Source organism: Cibotium barometz, chromosome 39 (genome assembly GCF_041138505.1).
Source record: "Cibotium barometz isolate CiBa-2024 chromosome 39, ASM4113850v1, whole genome shotgun sequence".
Classification (NCBI taxonomy): domain Eukaryota; kingdom Viridiplantae; phylum Streptophyta; class Polypodiopsida; order Cyatheales; family Cibotiaceae; genus Cibotium; species Cibotium barometz.
Window position 1 is genome coordinate 2,344,947 of NC_141084.1, and position 20,054 is coordinate 2,365,000.

Consider the following 20,054-nt stretch of genomic DNA (forward strand, 5'->3'; position numbering starts at 1 on the left):
TGATCATAATGTTGGTCGTCGTGATATTTTATTCCATACTCGAGAAGGCACATGCAAACACATCTCTAATTTGTATAGGTGCTATATGCCTCTTTTGTACGTCATGTTATTTCCAAGAGGGGAGGATGGATGGCACTTGAGAATCCCTTATGCTGATGCACAAGTGAGTGCATTGAGAAATGGTCATTGTGTGACTCAACGACAATACTATGCTTATCGATTGCAAATTCGCCCAGATACAAATGCATGCTTGCTACGTGGTGGAAGGTTGTTGCAACAGTTTATGGTTGATGCCTATTGCAGTGTCGAAGAGTCACAATTATCTTGGCTATGCCATAATCAAAAAAGTTTACGTTCAGAGGTTTATAGTGGTTTAGCAGACATGCTTCATGTGGAAGGAAGTGGAAGTGGTATTGCAGGAAGGACAGTGGGAAGTAGAAGTGTTACCTTCCAGTTTTACTGGTGGGCCACGACAAATGTATCAACTTTATCAGGATGCCATGGCAATTGTTCGTTCAAAGGGCAAGCCCGATTTATTCATTACTTTCACCTGTAACCCAAAGTGGCCAGAGGTATTAGATGCTTTACTCCCGGGGCAAAGTGCATGTGACCGGCCTGATTTGACTACTAGAGTATTTCACCAAAAACATTCAGATATGATGAAAATATCGTGAAGAAGGACCTCTTTGGTAAGGTGATTGGATATGTGAGTGTCATTGAGTTCCAAAAAAGAGGATTGCCTCATTCACACACGTTATTGATCTTGGATAGTGCCCATAAACCTAAGACTCTCCAAGACTATGACAGATTAGTATGTGCCGAATTGCCTGACAAGCAAATGTTTCCTGCTCTGCATGATGTCGTGTTGCATTGCAATATCCATGGGCCCTGTGGGCCATTCAATCCAAGTGCAATTTGTATGGATAAAGGGAAATGCACAAGGAACTATCCACGAGCTTTTGCACAAGAGACTACTGTGGATGAGAGTGGTTACCCCGTGTATATGCGTCGAAATGATGGAAGAACTGTGGCATTGAAAAAGTGTAATGTTGATAATAGATGGGTTGTGCCATATAACCCTTATCTTTCAATCACATATAATGCTCATGTAAATGTGGAAATATGCTCAACAATATCAGCAGTGAAATATCTTTACAAGTACATATACAAGGGGCATGACAGAGCAACAATAAGATTTAGCACTGTACAAGGTGGGGATGTTAATGCTGCTTGCGTAGTCGATGAGATTCAGAGGTATTTGGATGCACGTTACGTCTCTGCATCAGAGGCATGTTGGAGACTCTTTGAGTATGATTTACACAATGAGAAGCTTGATGTGCAACGGTTGCAGGTACACTTAGATGGGGGTCATAATGTTATCTTCAGAGATGATGATAATATTGCAGATGTTTTTCAGAGGGAAAATGTAGGCAAGACTACTATGACTGAATGGTTCACCTGTAATCAACAACATCCTGAAGCAAACAATACATTGTATAGTGATTTCCCTCAACAATGGGTTTGGAACTCCAGGTTAAATGGACCAAAAGAAAGATTGGAAACACTATAGGGCGCATGTACTTTGTAGCTCCTTTGGCAGGTAAGGCATACTATGTTCGCCTACTTCTTACAATATGTAAAGGATCTAAGTCATTTGAAGATTTGCGTTCGCTCAATGGTCACATCTATCCTTCTTTCAAGGCAGCTTGCATTGCCAGAGGGATACTGGAAGATGATTCTGAATGGGTTGCATGTATGGAGGAAGCATCATCTATGCAAAATGCCTTGCAGTTGAGATGTCTTTTTGGTACTATATTGCTATTTTGTGAGCCTTCCTGTCCAGGAATATTGTGGAAGAGATTTCGAGAAGAAATGATAGAAGATTTTCTATACCAGTTATCGAGAAGCAGGGGTCAATTTATTGGTATTGAAAAATTAGCTGAAACTCATGCACTACTACATTTGGAAGAAATTCTTCGTGCTCAGAGACGGACATTGGCAGATTTTGAAGGGATGCCTGAACTAAACAGAACTGATTTGGAAGTCTTGGGTGAAAATACATTGCTTTTGGAAGAGAGATCTTTTGATACTGTGGAACAATATAACCTGTCAAGTGCTATGGAGTCAACTTTAACAGATAGCCAGCGTGTTGCTTTCGATGCTGTAATCCATGCAATTGCGACAGATGCAGGTGACATTTTTTTCCTAGATGGTCCGGGGGGATCGGGCAAGACCTATTTGTATAATTGCTTGCTTGCGCGAGTACGTGGACAAGGGTATGTTGCTTTGGCCACTGCATCGTCAGGTATTGCTTCTCTACTCTTGGCGAATGGACGTACTGCACATTCTAGATTCAAGATACCTCTGGAGCTAAACAATTCTTCAACTTGCAAAATCCCTGTACATGGACAACTTGCTGAGGTTTTGAGAGTTTGTAAGCTCATTATTTGGGATGAGGCTCCAATGATTCATCGTTATGCTTTTGAAGCATTGGATAGGAGCTTACAAGATGTATTATTCTCAGATAAGCCATTTGGTGGAAAGGTTGTATTAATGGGAGGAGATTTTAGACAAATCTTGCCTGTTATTATGAAGGGAAGACGTGAGGATATTGTTAATGCAGCATTGTGTCGTTCCTTTCTATGGAACTCTATCAAAGTTCTAAAGTTAGCTGGAAATATGCGTATTCAATCAAGCAATACTAATGGATGCAATGAGTTTAAACAGTGGGTCATGAATATTGGGAATGGAGTGGATTGTAGCAATGATAATACGATGGTGACACTACCAAGTAATATGGTCTTGCAAAGATCGAGTCTTAAAGACTTGGTACATTGGGTATACTCTGAATTGGCTATCACTACGACATATGCTTCATACTTTAGTGAGCGTGCTATTCTTGCTCCGATAAATAGTCAAGTGGATATTGTGAATAAGACAGCTTTGGATGCAATGCCTGGTGAGCCTAAGGAATATTTCAGTGCAGATTCAATTCTTGAAAATGATGAAAATTCATTCCTGTATTCCACAGAATTTTTGAACACAATCGACCTTCGGGGCGGATATCCACCTCACTGCTTGGTTTTAAAGTTAGAAGCTCCTGTTATTTTGCTTCGTAACTTGGATCCAAGACGTGGACTCTGTAATGGTACGCGGATGATATGTAAGGCCTTTCACTCTAAAGTCTTGGAGACTGAAATCATCACTGGTACTAAAGTTGGTGAAAGAGTATTTCTTCCACGGATTACCTTTATATGCAGCGAGGCCCAACTACCATTCACCATGAGGAGGAGACAGTTTCCCGTGCGGCTGGCATTTGGCATGTTAATAAACAAATCACAAGGCCAAACCCTAAATATCTTGGGGTTGTATTTGGTGACTCCAGTGTTTACTCATGGACAACTGTATGTTGCGTTGTCACGAGCACGGTCTCCTCATGCTGTTAAGGTGTTACTTGAGGATAACGCTAATGTGGAGTGTTCATTTGATGATCTTCAAAGTTATACACCTACAACAAACAATATTGTTTATAAGGAGATCTTAATGACTTCAGAGTGACAAGTCAGGTTTCTTATTTAAGTTCTGCAATTTGATTAATTTTGTTGTGATTACTTTTTTTATACATATTTGTCCATGGTAAAAGTACCTATTTTTGTTGTTTATGTTTTGAGAGACATGTCTAAGATTACCTTTACATTGGACATGCCTTTGTCGAGGATAGTACGTGAGTTTTTCTCTATATTTGCTTAACTTTTCTTGATTACAAAGTATGGAACATGACATTCTATACTAATGTCTATCTGTATACAGAGCCACCGCTATGGTCAGCTCCTATTACTGCAGGTCACGTAGCAGGGATTATGATTGATGCTTATAGGGATGGGTAAGTATAAGTGTAATTGTTAGGCATTGTATGAATATTTTTTGAACCTATATATAAATAATTGTATAACCTATTTGTTATGCTTTGATTTTAGGATATTACATGACATTGATACGTTTATGGTAAGAGTTGTCGACGAAGGCATCGAGATGTACGGGATTGGTGTTCCTGATGAGGAGTGGGGTGTGTATTTGTTTTGGAGAGAGATGGACAGATGCTTTGCATCATTTGAGGGGTATTCAGTACCCGATGAGTGGTTGTTTCTTACATCCATCATGGCCATTGGTATTCGTTATGCGTTTTATACTAGAGCTCCTCATGTACCATCGACTCGATGTTCTATTGTGCGAGGTAATTTTGATTATGTTTTTCTATTATAAGATTTTTTTGAGATTTTATTTATCGATGTGTCGTTATGTGCAGATTTGATTTATCATTGTTTCGTTTGTGCAGGTCCTTTGCATTCATCGATAGTAGAGCATGTGCGGGATGGATCACCGCTTTACAATAGAGAGCGTATTGTGATGAGGAGACAATTGAATGATCCTTCTCACAAGAGAAGAATTCAATTTGTTGACTCTGGCATTACTGACTAAGAATACGTATTTTGTGGTGCATTTTGAGAATATGTAATATTGGTCCTTTTTTGCATCTTTGTATGCTACATTACTATGATATTTTTGTTTTCGCCATAAATCTACGAGACATGGATGTTATTTTGAGATATGTATATATAAAGTCACTTGAAATAATGTATTGTGTTTACTTAAAACATGACCTAAATTGGAGAAACTGAGTTTATTTTTTCTAGAACTCTACCTGTCGGCCGCAGCAACGCGCGGGTCCAATACTAGTTTATATTGTGAAGGGGTTGTCTATCACGGCGTACACACGCATGCATTTTTGTGAGGGCCTTTCATGTATAGGAATCAAGAGTGCTCACAAAAGAACATACATGAGGCCATAGGTTGTGTGGCCTTGTACTTTTTAAATGCAAAGGTTTTTTTCACTCTTTGATGCATTGGCCGGTGGATTGAGGCCTCCTTTTTTACCAAAGTGGGGCAAATTGGGAAGGAGATACATCTCATTGGGTAATAAAAGGGCCTCAACTCTTATGCACTAAAATGGTGGTACTTTATGATTGGTCCTGTTCAAGTTAGTAGGGAATATCATTGGTAGGGGCTTTCATGAGCAATTCTAACGACTTTCTTTGCCCTCCCAAGTCCCATTTATTTTGAAGATCTCAATGCTTTTTTAAAGAAGGAAACACCCTCACAAAAAGATTGGTCACTTTTTTTGTAATACATTTGTAAAAGGCAAGTCTCTCCCCCTCCTCCTCATCTCCTGTTAGCCTCTGGCCTCCGGGAAGTCCTGGTGTGAATAGTCTTATACATGGGTACTTTTTACCATGTGCTGGTAAGGGTTTTTTTTCCCATGTGAACACATGGGCACATCAGCCCTAGGACTACAAGTATCTTGTACTCCAGTCATTTCTTATCGTTCTATTGAGTACTTCCAACTACTATCACATCTCATCTCTCTTGCTCTCTGAGCTCGATATGACTGTGTGTGATTGTGTGTGCGTGTGTGTCTGTGTGTGTGTGCAGAGAGCTCTACTCTCCTATCCAACATTGGTATTAGAGCTTGGTTTCAGAGCCAATAGCTCCACGCCATTATTCTCTGGAGCGACAAAGCAAGTGGTACAATAGTATCATTATTGTACACCACCATACATCCTGGGTAAGTTCTCACACTTCTCACACACTTAGGGTTTTTACCTCCTTCTGTACATTGGTGTCATTTATTTATGCTGCCATACATTATGGGCATGCCCTCACATTACACTCAGCTCAAGTAAGAAGCTTTCATCATCGAATTTCTGTGTCCCCCAATTTCTGTTGGTTTTGTTGTTGCCGCTGTTGTTTTAGTATCGGGTTTCAACTTTCGACATTAGACTTCTACATCCTTCAGTTTTTCCTAGTGAGCCATTCAGGTGCGTCTATCGGTTTTGCCCAGTCAGCCATTCAATTGCATCTGTCGGCTTTTCCTGGTCAGCCATTCAATTGCGTTCGTCGGCTTTGCTTGGTCATTCAGCATTTGGCTTTCCACATTCAGCATTCGGCGTCAGCTTTTCGCATTCAGCAATCAGCATTCAACCTTCAGCTTTCCACATTCAGCAGTCAACATTCAACCTTCAGCTTTCCACATTCAGCAGTCAGCTTTCAACTCTCCTTATTTAGCAGTTGGCTTTTAGCTTTCATCGTTCGGCCTTCCGCTTCGGCACAAGGAATCATTAAGGTCTTATAGCTAACACTGCCAAGGAAGCAAATTTCCCACATGATGGCTATGCCTTAACACTCACGTGCAATGATTTGCTTGCTTCTTATTTGTCATTGTTAGATGTTGATTGGTACTTTGATTCAGGAGTTTCAGCTAGTGTTGGTTCATCTGCTGATGCAAAGGAAGAGGTTAATTTGGCTCATAATGATTGTGCCTTAGTCACTATATATGCATGATGTTCCTATGCTAGACATAGATCTTGGTGATGATCCATAATCTAATGATTATGCTTTATAGAAAATGTCACCTGAGTTGTCTCTGTGGCTATTGCATTTGAGGGGAGGCACATGTTGTACATTACTATTGATGATGTCATTGGTCACTTATGTATTTGACCTCTCAATTGTGCTATGTCTTGGAGACATACCTTTATGCAGTGATGCTTAGTTACTAAGATGTATTCCTCTCTTTCCCAGATTCTTGTTCAAGTTGCCTCACCTTTGCAGCTCATTTACATGGATGCTAATGGTGTCAAACTGTTACATTATCTTTAGCTTTGTTGCCTTGTCACACTGCATAATTCAAGGTTTCTTTACATCAATCTGTGTGGGATTCCACATCTCTTTTATTTTGCCATACACACCACTACGCATGGTGTTACTAAGAGGTTGCCTTATGCTCTCATACTTGCTTCCCCCACTTGACAGATACTTTCATTTGGGATTTCTTTTTCCCTTTATTTTCAGCATTTTTAGTCCCCTTAGAATGCTGAAAAATTGTTATATCACCCTATATTGCTGATTATCACTTTGTCGACTTGACCATTGACTAAGGATCCTTTATTGATGTATTGACATTCATTAGACCTTGACAGCTTATGCATTGCTATTGGAAATTGTGCCATAGCACATTGTCCATAAAGCTTACATCTTCAAGCCATTATTTAGTACCGGTGTTGAATCCGTTGCTCCTCCTTTGGCTCTAAATTAGCCTTCCACTACTGCTGACAATCAACCGATTCAACAAATCAACATCCCCATATTGCTCTAGATCAGCCACACTTTGATCAGGATGCCATGGGTGATGCATTAATTGAAGAGGACACAGCCATTCATGACTCACAGAGAGTTCCCCGTTGACAGCAAGTTGCCTATACTTATGTCAGGTCATGCACAAGCTGCCTCTCGACATGCATCTCATTTTGTTTATAGCCCTTGTTGCTTCCACATTAAATGAGGAGTCACTTTCTCCTTTTGATGCATTGGAGGATGATAATTGGGTTGATTTGCTCGTTGACTGGTCCTGACGAGGGAAAAATTTCAGCTTTTATCTCACTGAATTACATCATACATTTGATGTTAAAGACATGGGGCTTTTTCATTATTATTTGGGTAACCAGTTCACTTGGGACTCTTCCAAACCTTTTAATGTTGCCACTTATATCAGCAGGCTGTTGGATGCCTTATATCTATGCACTACCCATCTTTATAGTCAGTATATGCAATGTCACGGTTGAGCAAATTTATGCATTACCCTAACACTCTACAATGGCAAGTAGTGAAGCGTGTCTTGCATTACCTTAAAGGCACTCCAAACTTTGCGTTATTTTATAGCAATGCGTCTTCTTTATGCTTGACCGCCTACACTGATAGTGACTGGGCAGGATGTTATGACACTTGGGTGTTAACCAGGGTAACTGTTTCCTTCTTGGAAGTTCATGCATTTATAGCTTAGCAGCAAGAAGCAGTCTCAACAGTGGCCACTTCTAGTTGTGAGGCTGAGTACAGGGCAACATTCATAACTACTGTGGACTGTGTATAGCTCCATCGTCTATTAGTAAATCTTGGTATTAAATAGTCGTCTTCCACCACCATTTTCATTGATAGTCAAAGTGTATTAGCAATCACGCCAAATTCGATTTTTCATGCGCAGATAAAGCACATTGAGGTACATTATCATTATGTCAAGGAGAGGCTCCATGCAGGAGAGATACCCTTGACTTGCATGCCTACATAGACCAATGTAGCAAATGGGTTTACCAAGTCTCTTTCAAGAGAAAAGTTTGAAGCTTTCCACGAAGCTTTAACCTTATTACCTCGACCAGGGTAGTTTACTACACCCTGTACATATTCACAACATTCACTTTAGGGGGGTTTGTTAGCCTCTAGCCTCCAAGAAAAGTTTAAAGCTTTCCACGAAGCTTTAACCTAGGGTAGTTTGCTACACCATGTACACATTCACAACATTCACTTTAGGGGGGTTTGTTAGCCTCTAGCCTCTAGCCTCCGAGAGTCCTGGTGTGAATAGTCTTATACACGAGAACTTTTTTACCTTGTGCTAGCAGGGGTTTTTTCCTCGTGTGTGAACAGACTACAAGTATCTTGTACTCCATTCATTTTCTATCATTCTATCAGGTACTTCTAGCTCTCACATCTCATCTCTCTCGCTCTGAGCTCGATATGACTGTGTGACTGTGTGTGACTATGTGTGTGTGTGTGTGTGCAGAGCATCTACTCCCTTATCCAACACCACTTTTTCCACCTTGTAGATTGTTGGTTGCTTGTAAGTATGTTGTTTCATAAAAGTTCTACGAATATGCTACTCATCTAATGGCTCCCTAGTCAACTTGTTCTCTCTTTGAGTAGCTATGCACTTATTCAGCACACCACACTAGCCAACAAACCAAGTGAATTAGTAAGCTTTTTTCAAAAAAGTTGTTCTTCTCTTTATTAACTTGCTTAACACAAGTGAGTTAGTAAGCTTTTTTCAAAAAAGTGTTCTTCTCTTTACTAACTTGCTTACCATAAGCAACATCCTAATTAGCAAGCATCAACAATAGGTGAGAGCCCATGTATATATAACAACCAAAGGTGCTTATTAACAACACTTGACATCTAGGCTATGTGTAACAGTCAGGAACTGTAAAAGTGGGAACCATCAAAGCAAAAGAAAATACTCGACTACATATAAATCAAGAACTCCATAGCCATAGCATGTGTATATCCATCATGTATCAATATGATAGTCACAAACAATACAGTAAAAGGGGGTATAGGTCTAAGCTATACCCATGGAAGTCATGTGATAACCCTCACATGAATGGTCAGGAGCTAGCTCCCATAAAAGTCCAAGTGTGGTAGTACACAAGTACTACCAACAACAAGAAGTGACACAAGGTCAAATGTAAAATGATCCAAAAATTCCCTTCCATGGGACATTACCCCTATTTATAGTCATATCCCAAAACTACCCATAATCCCAATATTTATAACTTTAGGGCATTAAAATAACCCTTCACTACAATCCATCCCATCCTATAAGATTTTGTCTCCAAAATCACTAATCTTGCAAAAATGACATAGTCCACCTCCTTAGCTTCAATCTCCATGAGTAGGTCTTCAAAGCTTCATATGTTGTCACCCTTGGCCTCTTCCTTGGCTACAATTTCCTACACATACTCCAAAATAATCTGCACAAGTAAAGTCATAGATAAACTCATGTCTTCAACATGTACTAATCACATCATCATAAATTTTAGTCGTATGAGCATGTAATAGGCTGAAAATTGCATGTGTACCAACTATGCATTATGCCAAACCATCCAATCATTGAAGACTCCCCAAACGTAGGTGTGAAGACCACCAAAAGTGAAGGTCTCAAAAATTCTAGCAAGCTGCAAATTCTGAAAATGTCCACAAATCACTAAATATCATCAAGAATAAGCCCATGCTTATGCAGAAAAGCTAAGGGCTTCCACGTAGACTCATCTTCGAGCATCCCTTACCACTTAATAAGGAATTCTTCAATGGTTCGGTTCCATAAGACTTTTCAAGAATAAGCCCATGCTCATGCACAAAAGCTAAGGACTTCTACGTAGACTCATCTTTGGGCATCCCTTTCCACTTAATAAGGAATTCTTCAATGGTTCAGTTTCTTTAAACTTTATGCGTTCTCCCCAACACATTTTCAAGAATGCATTATATCTCCCCCTCTCCATCTAAAGGAGACAACTCGTTCACCACTTGAAGATCTTGTCCCATATACCTCTTGAGTTTGGATACATGAAACACATCATGCATTCTTGTAGTGTTGGGTAATGGAAGCTGGTAGGCTACCTCTACCACTCTCTTTATGATCATAAAAGGCCCATAGTATCTATGTGCCAACTTGTTGCTAAGTCCACCCTTGAGAGATAAAGGTCTTGATTTGGGTAACTTCAAGACGACATATTCTCCCTCATTGAACTCCTCATGCCTCCTATGTACATTGACATAAGACTTCATCCTCTCTTCCTTCTTGATGTTATCCTTGCATAGATATGGGTTGTAAATTTCATATTTTGGATAGATTTGGAGTTGATAAAGTTATGTGTACTCCCCGAATCCACCAAAATATGGGCCACCCTTCCATTGATAGTTCCTTGGAGCCTCAAAGTAGTGGCTTCCCTACATCCCACAAGAAAATCATGAGTTATAGCACACACATGGGCTATTTTGCCACTAGGATCGAATGGAAACTCATGATCATGAAAACTGACGATCACCCATAGGGGAAGTCTCTTCTACCACTTACTCATGAAAATACACAAAATCATCATCTACTCCATCATCATTTTTAGCTATGTCATCCTCTTCCACAATAATCATGTTCAAATTAACTTTATTACCCTTGCAAATATGCTCTTTTCTCCACTTTTTCCCACATGTGAAGCATAGCCCTTTGCTCCTCAATTCTTGAATCCTTGAAGTCCAATTACCTTGACTCATTTGGGAGTAAAGGTGGGCTCCTTATCTTAATTAAGGGTCTTCTTTTGACCATCAAATTGAGCATGAAAGTTGCTAACCCTTGGTTGTCCATCCCCATACACCATTGGAAATATGGGTATGGAAGAGGGTGTTGTGGGAAAAGAGGTCTTCCCATTATTCCATGTGGTAGTGGATGGTTTTTGGAGGCTCTCATTGGCTGAAAATTGTGGATACCTCTTGTACTTTGGCTCATATAGCTCCGCAAGTCTCATTGCATCCTTTAAAGTGGGAGGTGTTTGAGCACTCACATCCGCTTTGATAAGAGGGTCCAACCCATGAATGAACTTCCTCAATATCATGCCATCATTAGGCACGTCCACATACATCAAAAAGCTTCATAAAGCTCTTGATGAAATCTTTGACCATTTCACCCTTTTCAGAGCAAGTTCATACCATTGTTCCATGTACCTATCAAGCACTAGTGAATGTCTTGTTCATCTCTCTTCAACTCTTCCCAAGAGTGAGGTGTGTTCCTCCTTTCATCAAGTGTCTCCACCATTGGTGTGCATAGTCTTCCATATGTAATGAGGCAAATTAAACCTTATCCCCTTCACTTTTTGGGTAAAGATGAAAATAAGTGTCCATCTTCATAGTCCACTCCTCTAACTCATTAAGGGCTGAACCATTTCCCTTGAATTTGGATAAGGTGACCTTGTCTTTCATATCCTTTGGAGTGTTGGAAGAGGGATTATCTTTGTTGTTAGGAGACTTGTTCTTTTGCCATTGGTTGTAAGAAGATAGGAATTGAGCAAAATCCTTGTATTCCTTCTTAATGTAAGGGGGAAGCTCCACCCAACAAGTATAGGCCACTCTTTGCATGTGAATATGTTCACTAGATTGCAATCTAGTGAATATGTTCACTAGATTGCAACACACCACTCCCCATAGCATCTTCTTCCACATGTATGGGCTAAATTGGATTGGGTGTGGCATTGGAACCCTCATAGCATCACCAAAACCCATGCTCATTGATTCATTGTAAACAACATGAGGTCTCCCATGTATGTGTGAAGAACTAGGCTGAGTTGGAAAGCTTTTTGGTACTTCCCCATGAAGTCTTCTTACATCTGCCACCCGTCATAAATAAGCTCACATGTAGTTTAGTCTTCATGGTGGCTTCATGAGGTTTCTTCATTGCTTGCTTGCCCTCTTTATGAGTAGATAGGCCTCCTTTTTGTGCATTCAATTTTCTCTCCATAGCCTCAAATTTGGCCACAATGTTGGCACCCATGGATTGAATGCTTTGAGTAAGGGCATCGAATTTATCCACAAGCATGTCATTGGAAATGGTTGGGAGAGGATTGTCCCATGAGAAGTGGATTTTTGAGAACTACCCATCATGGTTTCTTCTCCAACTTCTCTTGACGCTTATCCCAAGGCATCATCATGCTTCCCCAATGCATCCATAGTGCCTAGGTGTTGCTCATGCAATCCTTCACCTTCAACTTCATCCAGGGAGGAAAGAAGAGACTTTCTTAGTCTCCCCCTTGGCTTGGCAGACACATAGAAATATTGTTTTCAAGAAAATTTTAATAAGTGGAACTAGGGTTATTGGATTTGAACAAGGTAAGGCTCTTTAGAAAGGTAATGTGGTGAGGAAAAAGCCTATGTGATTAGTTTAGGTTGAATCCGAGCCGCCTTAGTATTCTCTATTTTGGGTTTTATAAAACAAGCTTTCACAAAAAATAGGTTATAACTCCCCACTCAAGAGTTCGATTTGGGCATTCTTTAGCTTGTTAGGATCCTCTTGGGGGGTGCTACACACCCATCAAGTTCAATCCTTTGAGATCACTTTTAGTATACAAACTGCCAAAATAGGGCTGCTTGACAAAATAGGGTGTAACCACTTAATGGTAGCTCCAAATAATATGTCGTTTAGCTTGTTTGGAAGGTGTTGGGATGGGTAATAAAGCCTTGGTGTCAATTTAGGTTCAGTCTTGAGTGGTTGGGACTGAATTAAGGTTCAAGGTTTCAGATGAGAGTGGCAAAAGTGGCCAAAATTTTCCCATAGTTTGACTTGTTTGCCATTGACCTTGTATCCTTGCACCCCAATTGACATTAGAAGCTCAATTACACATGCCAAGCCTTATGTGACATCCTTTTCCCATGTGCATAGGTCTCTTAAAGAAAATTGGCCATAGTCTCCTTTGTTTTTAGAGACAATTTTCACTTTCCAAAATAATCCCAATGCATCACATTTGTAGAAACCATTTGCTCATAAAGTGCCAAAGCCGATACAAGGCTTATCATGCATCACATTGCTAATACAAGTGCCACTTTATGCATCAATTTTCCATTCCTTTGAGCAGCCCAATGCATAGCTCACGTAGTGTCCAATCCATTGCAATTTGCCCAACACATGTGCTAATGATTGATGATGATTTTGTTGATGTCGTACGACCTCGTAGCTGTCTCCACCCCCCTCCTAATCCTTCTCCTTTTACCACTTTCCCATGGCACTCATGGCAAGGAAGATTCACGGAAAACACTCCCCCGTGACTCCTCGTCACCTCTAGTCATGGGTACCTTATCACGATGTAGATGCTATAAATTGAATTGTGGGAGTATGAATGAAGCGAGGTATGTAACTTGCTTGAAATGATTGGATGGAATCCACTTACAATTTAGATGCATGTACTCATGAAATTTCAAGCATATGGCATGACTCATGCCCCATTTTCACCATTTATAGCATAAACCATCCATTTCATGATTTCTCCCTTACTTCCAAAGATCAAAAACAAAAGACCAATCCACCAATGCAAGAAACATGTAAATTGCCCTCAATCAACTTATATGAAGTATATAAAATGCATTTCCATGTTTCCCTTTCTCCCATGTGTAATCAATATCCCTCTTTGGTCATTTGAGTTGATTACAGTAATAAGAGAGGTTAAGGAATTGGAAAGAGGCTTGATTAGGTTCAAGGCATCATGATTAGGCAAGGCTTTAATGAAGAAAAGCACTCAAGTTAAGCTTATTGTTCCAAAACGCTAATTATTCAAGAAACCCTAATTATTCAAAAAACCCTAATAGGTTCAACCAATTGAAGTTTGCAATGCATAGATGGAGGGAAGAGGTTTATCACCCTGGATTTCAAGACTTAATGGTGGCAGAAACCCTAATTTTTAAGAAAATCCCCAAATCCTTCAAGAGGGATAAGAAATCCTAAATCTTGGTTGGAATCAAGCATTGAATACATGTATACGTATAGGAAGGTTGGGAGAGCCACATTATGCAAGAAATTTATGAAGAAGATGACCACAAACCATAATTTCATAAGAAAACCCGAATGTCAAGAAAGTGTATGAAAGGAAGTATTAAAGGTATCAATGGGTTCTTGGCTACATTGTAGCTTAAACAGTCTTTGTAAACATTGCTTATATTATTAGCGTACTAGTTAGATCTATGTTGGTCACTTTTTTTTAATGACTTAGTGCATGTACTAAGTCCCTTACTATTGTTTTTTATACTTTTGTTTCAAATTTTATGGATCTTTTCTTGGCTACATTATAGCTTAAATGGTGTTTGTAAACACCCCACATGTTATTATCAACCTTGAGTAGAAATACTCTCTTTCAAATTTAGTGAAATTACCAAAGTCATCGAAATTACCAAAACTAATTTAAAGATGTCAATTTCATTTTTTCCAAAATGTATGGATTTTTCCAAATTTCCTAATATAGATTTCAATTGGTTCTTCTAGTTGGATCTATGTTGGTTACTTTTTGTTTATGTCTTAGTGCATGTTAGACCCCTACTATTGTTTTTTATACTTTTGTTTCAAATTTTATGGATCTTTTCTTGGCTACATTATAGCTTAAATGGTGTTTGTAAACACCCCACATGTGTTATTATCAACCTTGAGTAGCAACACTCTTTCAAATTTAGTGAAATTATCAAAGTCATTGAAATTACCAAAACTAATTTTAAGATATCAATTTCATTTTTTATGATTCTTCAAGAAATTGTAAAAAAGCCATGAAAAAGCGTCGTGAAGGGGGCGGGTTGTTGCGCACGTTTTCGTGAGGTTCTTCGTGCAAAGAAGCTACTCTACATGAAGCTCTTGAGCCTAAGCATGGGTAAGCATATGAGGTGTGTAGTGTGAGATATGGCTATGGAAATCTTCCTCCAAGAAGAGGGAAAGGTTAAAAATATGAGCTATAGATTTTTACCCAAAAATTCCCCCAATTTTGGTTTCGTAATTTGGTCGACAACTCAAAGTTTAGACCAAATTTGATGTCCATACTCAAAATTTGCTCAAAAACCTTAGAGAAATGACCAAATGAAGCAAAAATTCATAGGCCCACCATCTCCCTCATCAACATCAAGAAAATCCAAGAAAATGCAGAAAATAAAGCTTGTGGAAATCAAGAAATTTGCCAAAATCCCATGTAGATACCCATTTTCTTCCAAATTTCTTGCCCAAATGCATAAGAAATCTCCCAAAATAAAAAATCAAAGCTCTAACACCAATGTAAAGGTGGGAACCATCAAAGAAAAAGAAAATACTCACATATAAATCAAGAACTCCATAGCCATAGCATGTGTATCTCCATCATGTATCATATGAAAGTGACAAACAATATAGTAAAAGGGGGAATGGGTCTAAGCTATACCCAAAGAAACCATGTGATAACCCTCACATGAATAGTCATGAGCTAGCTCCCATGAAAGCGCAAGTGAGGTGTACTCTAAGAAGTGACGCAAGGTCAAATATAAAATGATCCAAAAGTTCCTTTCCATGGGCCATTACGCCTATTTATAGTCCTATCCCAAAACTACTCATAACCCCAATATTTACAACTTTAGGGCATTAAAATAACCCTTCATTACAGGATCTATATGACACTTGGAGAAGAACTCTATTTCTCAACACAAAAATTAGAGCAAAACAAAGACTTGGAACAAATTAAGAGCATAAACCTTACATAAACAAAATTCAATAGACAAGAGAACTAGAAAATAAGAAAGAGATCACTGTCGGCACAAAATTGGGTTGAATATCCTATGGGGATAAGTGTGGCCCATTGTACCACTCACCCAAATTTATATATATTAAGGCTTGCTTTTCAAAAAGGTAACTCCAAAAACAAAGCACAAGTGTTTTTGAGTTTTTGAACGTAAAAGCTCTTTCAAAAATATAGCAAGCTACAAATAAAAAGTCTTAGGCCTACCAAAAGTATAAATACTACTTGGTATGTACAAAGCTTTGTTTAAGGCCTTAACCTTACAAAAAATATTATTGCCAAAATATGAAACCATAATCGGTGTTTACATATCTTCCAAAATATCTCATAGTGGTATAACAAATGTTCCACCCACGATTAACAAATAATCCATCACTCAATCATCACCTACATCCAAAATAATATAAGGCACATAGCCAATTAAATAGATTAATCTGACTATATCATACCATCATACACAACTAATTAAACGTATTAATCCTAGAAGATGTAAGACTAAGGCCTTAAACCCTTATATATACCAACTAGTATTTTATACTTTTGGTAGGCCTAAGACTTTATATTTATAGCATGCTATGAATAGCACTTTTACGCTTAAAAACTCAAAAGCACTTATGCTTTCTTTTTGGAATTATCTTTTTGAAAAGCAAGCTTTCTAATACATATAAATATGGGTGAGTGGTACAAGGGAGGCCACACTCATTCAGGGGAGATTCAACCCAACCTTGTGTCGAAAGTTATCTCTTTCTTATTCTCTAGATCTCTTGTTTATTTAACTTTTGTTTATTAAGGTTTATGCTTTTAATTTATGCAAGTCTATGTTATGCTCTAATTTTTGTGCTTGAGAATTAGAGTTTCTTCTCCAAGTGTCATAAAGGTCCTAACAATGGTATCATAACTTTGGGGACTACTCAAGAAGAAGGATTTTTGTCAAAAGTAAAGTTTAGGCAATTATTTGGAGCAAAGAAGGCCAAGGATTTAATTTTTGGTAATACTAGAGCTTCAAATAAAGAAGGAATACTTGCACGGGAAGGCCAAAGAATTGGGACAGTGTCAAGAAATTGATTGTAAAGTGGCAGGGCATTAACAAATTAGTTTTGATCATTAAATATAATCCTTCTTCTCCACTACCTTTTTCAAAACCACAAAATCAATTTTTGATTCCTTTGCCCTAAACAAGTGTTTATGAATCATGGTTTACCAAAGATCATTATTTCTAATGGAGATAGAAAGTTTTGTAGTGACATTTCTTTCTAAATCTCGTCCTCTCTGGGTTCTACCACATGGCTCCCAGAGGGCATAAATCTCGTTCTCTGTTTGGCGTTCCCTGTCTAAGGGGACGACTAGCCTGAATCCAAGAAATACAGAGGTGTTCACTTGCAGCTAATGTAGGCTGATCAAACAAAGACCATACATTTACAATAAGACCTATGCCAAGGCAATCAAAGATGAAGTTGATAGACTTATTAATGAAGGTTTCATTTATGAGATTAAGCACACATATTTGGTGTCACCAGTCACATGAATGTGCCTAAGAAGAATGGTAAGATCCATGTGTGTGATAATTTGAAAAAAGTCCAACTGATAAGAGATCATTACCCACCACTGCCATACATCGAACATGTGCTTGAAAGAGTGGTAGGAAAAGAGGCCTACACCTTCTTAGATATATTTTTTTGGTATTCATAGACCCAACGGACCAACATAAGAAATTGTTTTCTATATATTGGGGAGCCATTGTTTACTTGTTTTGATGCTTAAAGTCTCCTTGGAAGTGTCAAACAGCTTAGCATACTCCCCTTCTCTCCAAGTTGGGCTTTGAGTTCTCTCCTAGCATGTCTTCTTTGTGTCTTTGCCTTTGTAGAAGTATTGCTTATTCTTGAAGTGGCTCCTTGATATTTAATGTGTGCTCAAGATCAAGTGATTACCAAGCACTCTGCTTCTGGCTTAGGCTCATATTTTTTCTTCTTGGGATTATCTACCTGTGCTATGCGAAAGGATGTGCTACGGTGCAAACCATGCCTTAGGAGTTCCTATAATTGTGAAGAAGAGATCACGGTCTCTCCTATATAACAACAGGAGTCTCCATCAACTCTTTGCTCAAGCTCACTTGGGTTAATTATCTCTCGTGCATCCCTTAGAAAGATTTCATAAATATTCTTTTTTATTCTTGTTACTCAAAGGCTTTATTTTTGGTAACATAACATTCTTAATATTTGTTTAAACCTATAAAAAGTTTTAACTTAGATGTTAGAAAAACTATTATAGAATGTAATTATGGATAAATAAAATTTTAATGACAACTAGTTTGAAATGAATGTTAAAAGATAAGTAAAAAGTTTCTTAAGTATTTTTCTTTAAAGAAAGTTCACACAAAAAACAGAGATAATTCTAGTATTTTAAAAAAATAGGAGAGCCCCATGTTTTACTATAGCAGCACACACTTTTAAAAAAATGTTTATGTATGTAAAGTTGATGTATTGTATCAATTTTACCATAGAAACTTTGTGTTGTATTTAATGCATAACATCAATTTTATTTTAGTGCAATAAAATTGATGCACTGCATCCACTGTTAGTTTGTATATGTAAAGTTGATACGATGCATCAACTTTGCCACACAAACTTGATGTTGTGCACATTAAGTTGATGCACAAGCACAACTCAAAGAGCCGTTATGGTAAAACCTCATTTGAAGCTTGTTTTTCTCTATTCCTTGTAATAGTAATGTGAATGCCTTGTTGTGGTTCCCCTTAATGTTAGCTCTACCTTATTGATTTTTGTTGGATTTGATTGGTCGAACCAACTAATAATTATTTTACTAAATCTATTTCTTTATTATATCTTTAAAGTAAAGGGTGATGAGATGAAGAAGTCCTCTGAGAGACCCATTGTTGAGGCTCCAGGATTTGATTCACTCCTAAGAGACCCACTGTTGAGGCTCCAAGATTTGCCCAAGCTGTCCTCCTTGTCCATGGTAGTGGCCCAAGGGTTAAGGGTAACGTTGAAGTAAAGCGTTCCCCGAGTGATCCTTCATCTGCGCGACGAGCAGAAGACCACAGTGAGAGTTGTAGCTCAAAGAGCGACTTTACAAGAGAAAAGATCCCTCTTACAACAAGTGGAGACTTCACAATAACATGAGAAGAGAGATGGTGCTGCAAGTTTCAAGCCTACCAATACAATGTTGGATGTTATTGTAAAGTAAGAAGTGAAAACTCAAACTCAATTAGGTTTTGGGACCAGTCCCTTTTCCTCCTCACCGAGGTACTACGACAACTAAAGCCTTTAAGAAGAAGGGATTCATAGCTTCGTCACTGTCCTCCATTGATAAAGAAGATGAAGAAGAGAATGCCTCTTTCTAAAAGAAGGATGAACCTATATCTATTCTTATGAGAGATAGGACAAAGACAACAACTTATTATATACTCCCAGGGAGAACTTCTCACGGTTTTACAAATGCACCATCAGATAGACCTTAACTCTCGGTAGATCCATCACTTAAAAATCTTGCTTATCTTTGTTACATAATGTCCACCCTTTAGTTGTACGGGGATGCTCGGACACTAGTGTGCCATCCTAGTGAATTGGTATCTAGGTGACTCCACATTAAATATATATTACCTAGTGAATTGGTATCTGGGTGACTCCACATTAAATATAGATTACCTAGTGGTATTGGCATAGCTTGAGACCATGCTTGACGAGTGTATGTTGTTGAGGTGTAACAAGTAGTGCCATGCTTGACAACTGTATTGTGGTCAAAGTGAAACAAGTGGACTATGCTAAACAACAACACACGGTTGAAGTGAAACAACTGGTTTATGCAACTGATATGCCATGCTCATTAGAGTGTAACAAGTGGTAACTCACACCATGCTAGATGATGTGTATAATGATACTCTCATCATAGTGAAACAAGTGGTAAACATATGTTGTGTTTGTGCCTATCAACATTTCATATTGGGATTAATTGTAGAGAAGGACAATTAATTGGGATATGTTTATAGAAATAGGCGATGAGCAGTGCGTGTGTCTCACATAAGGGATCTTGTCTATATCATATTATTATTTGTGATTTGATGAGTGATGAGTGCGAGGATCACATATTTAGGTGTTG

At 38.5% G+C, this 20,054-nt stretch overlaps 1 protein-coding gene across 1 annotated transcript; it reads left to right on the forward strand.

Moving 5' to 3' along the window:
- Positions 1-3,775: 3,775 nt before the first annotated feature.
- LOC147615622 (uncharacterized) lies at positions 3,776-4,479 on the forward strand. The gene is made up of 3 exons (XM_086778867.1): positions 3,776-3,883; positions 3,978-4,234; positions 4,337-4,479. Exons 1-3 carry the CDS (start codon positions 3,777-3,779, stop codon positions 4,477-4,479), a joined length of 507 nt encoding a protein of 168 aa, XP_086634993.1. The 5' UTR covers position 3,776.
- The last annotated feature ends 15,575 nt before the right edge of the window (positions 4,480-20,054 follow it).

Bases quoted from the DNA above. Each gene is read 5' to 3' on its own strand.
- LOC147615622 (XM_086778867.1), top strand. From the start codon at position 3,777: ATGACATTCTATACTAATGTCTATCTGTATACAGAGCCACCGCTATGG. The intron at 3,884-3,977 runs GTAAGTATAAGT...CTTTGATTTTAG, and splicing joins ATTGATGCTTATAGGGATGG to GATATTACATGACATTGATA. The intron at 4,235-4,336 runs GTAATTTTGATT...TCGTTTGTGCAG, and splicing joins TCGATGTTCTATTGTGCGAG to GTCCTTTGCATTCATCGATA.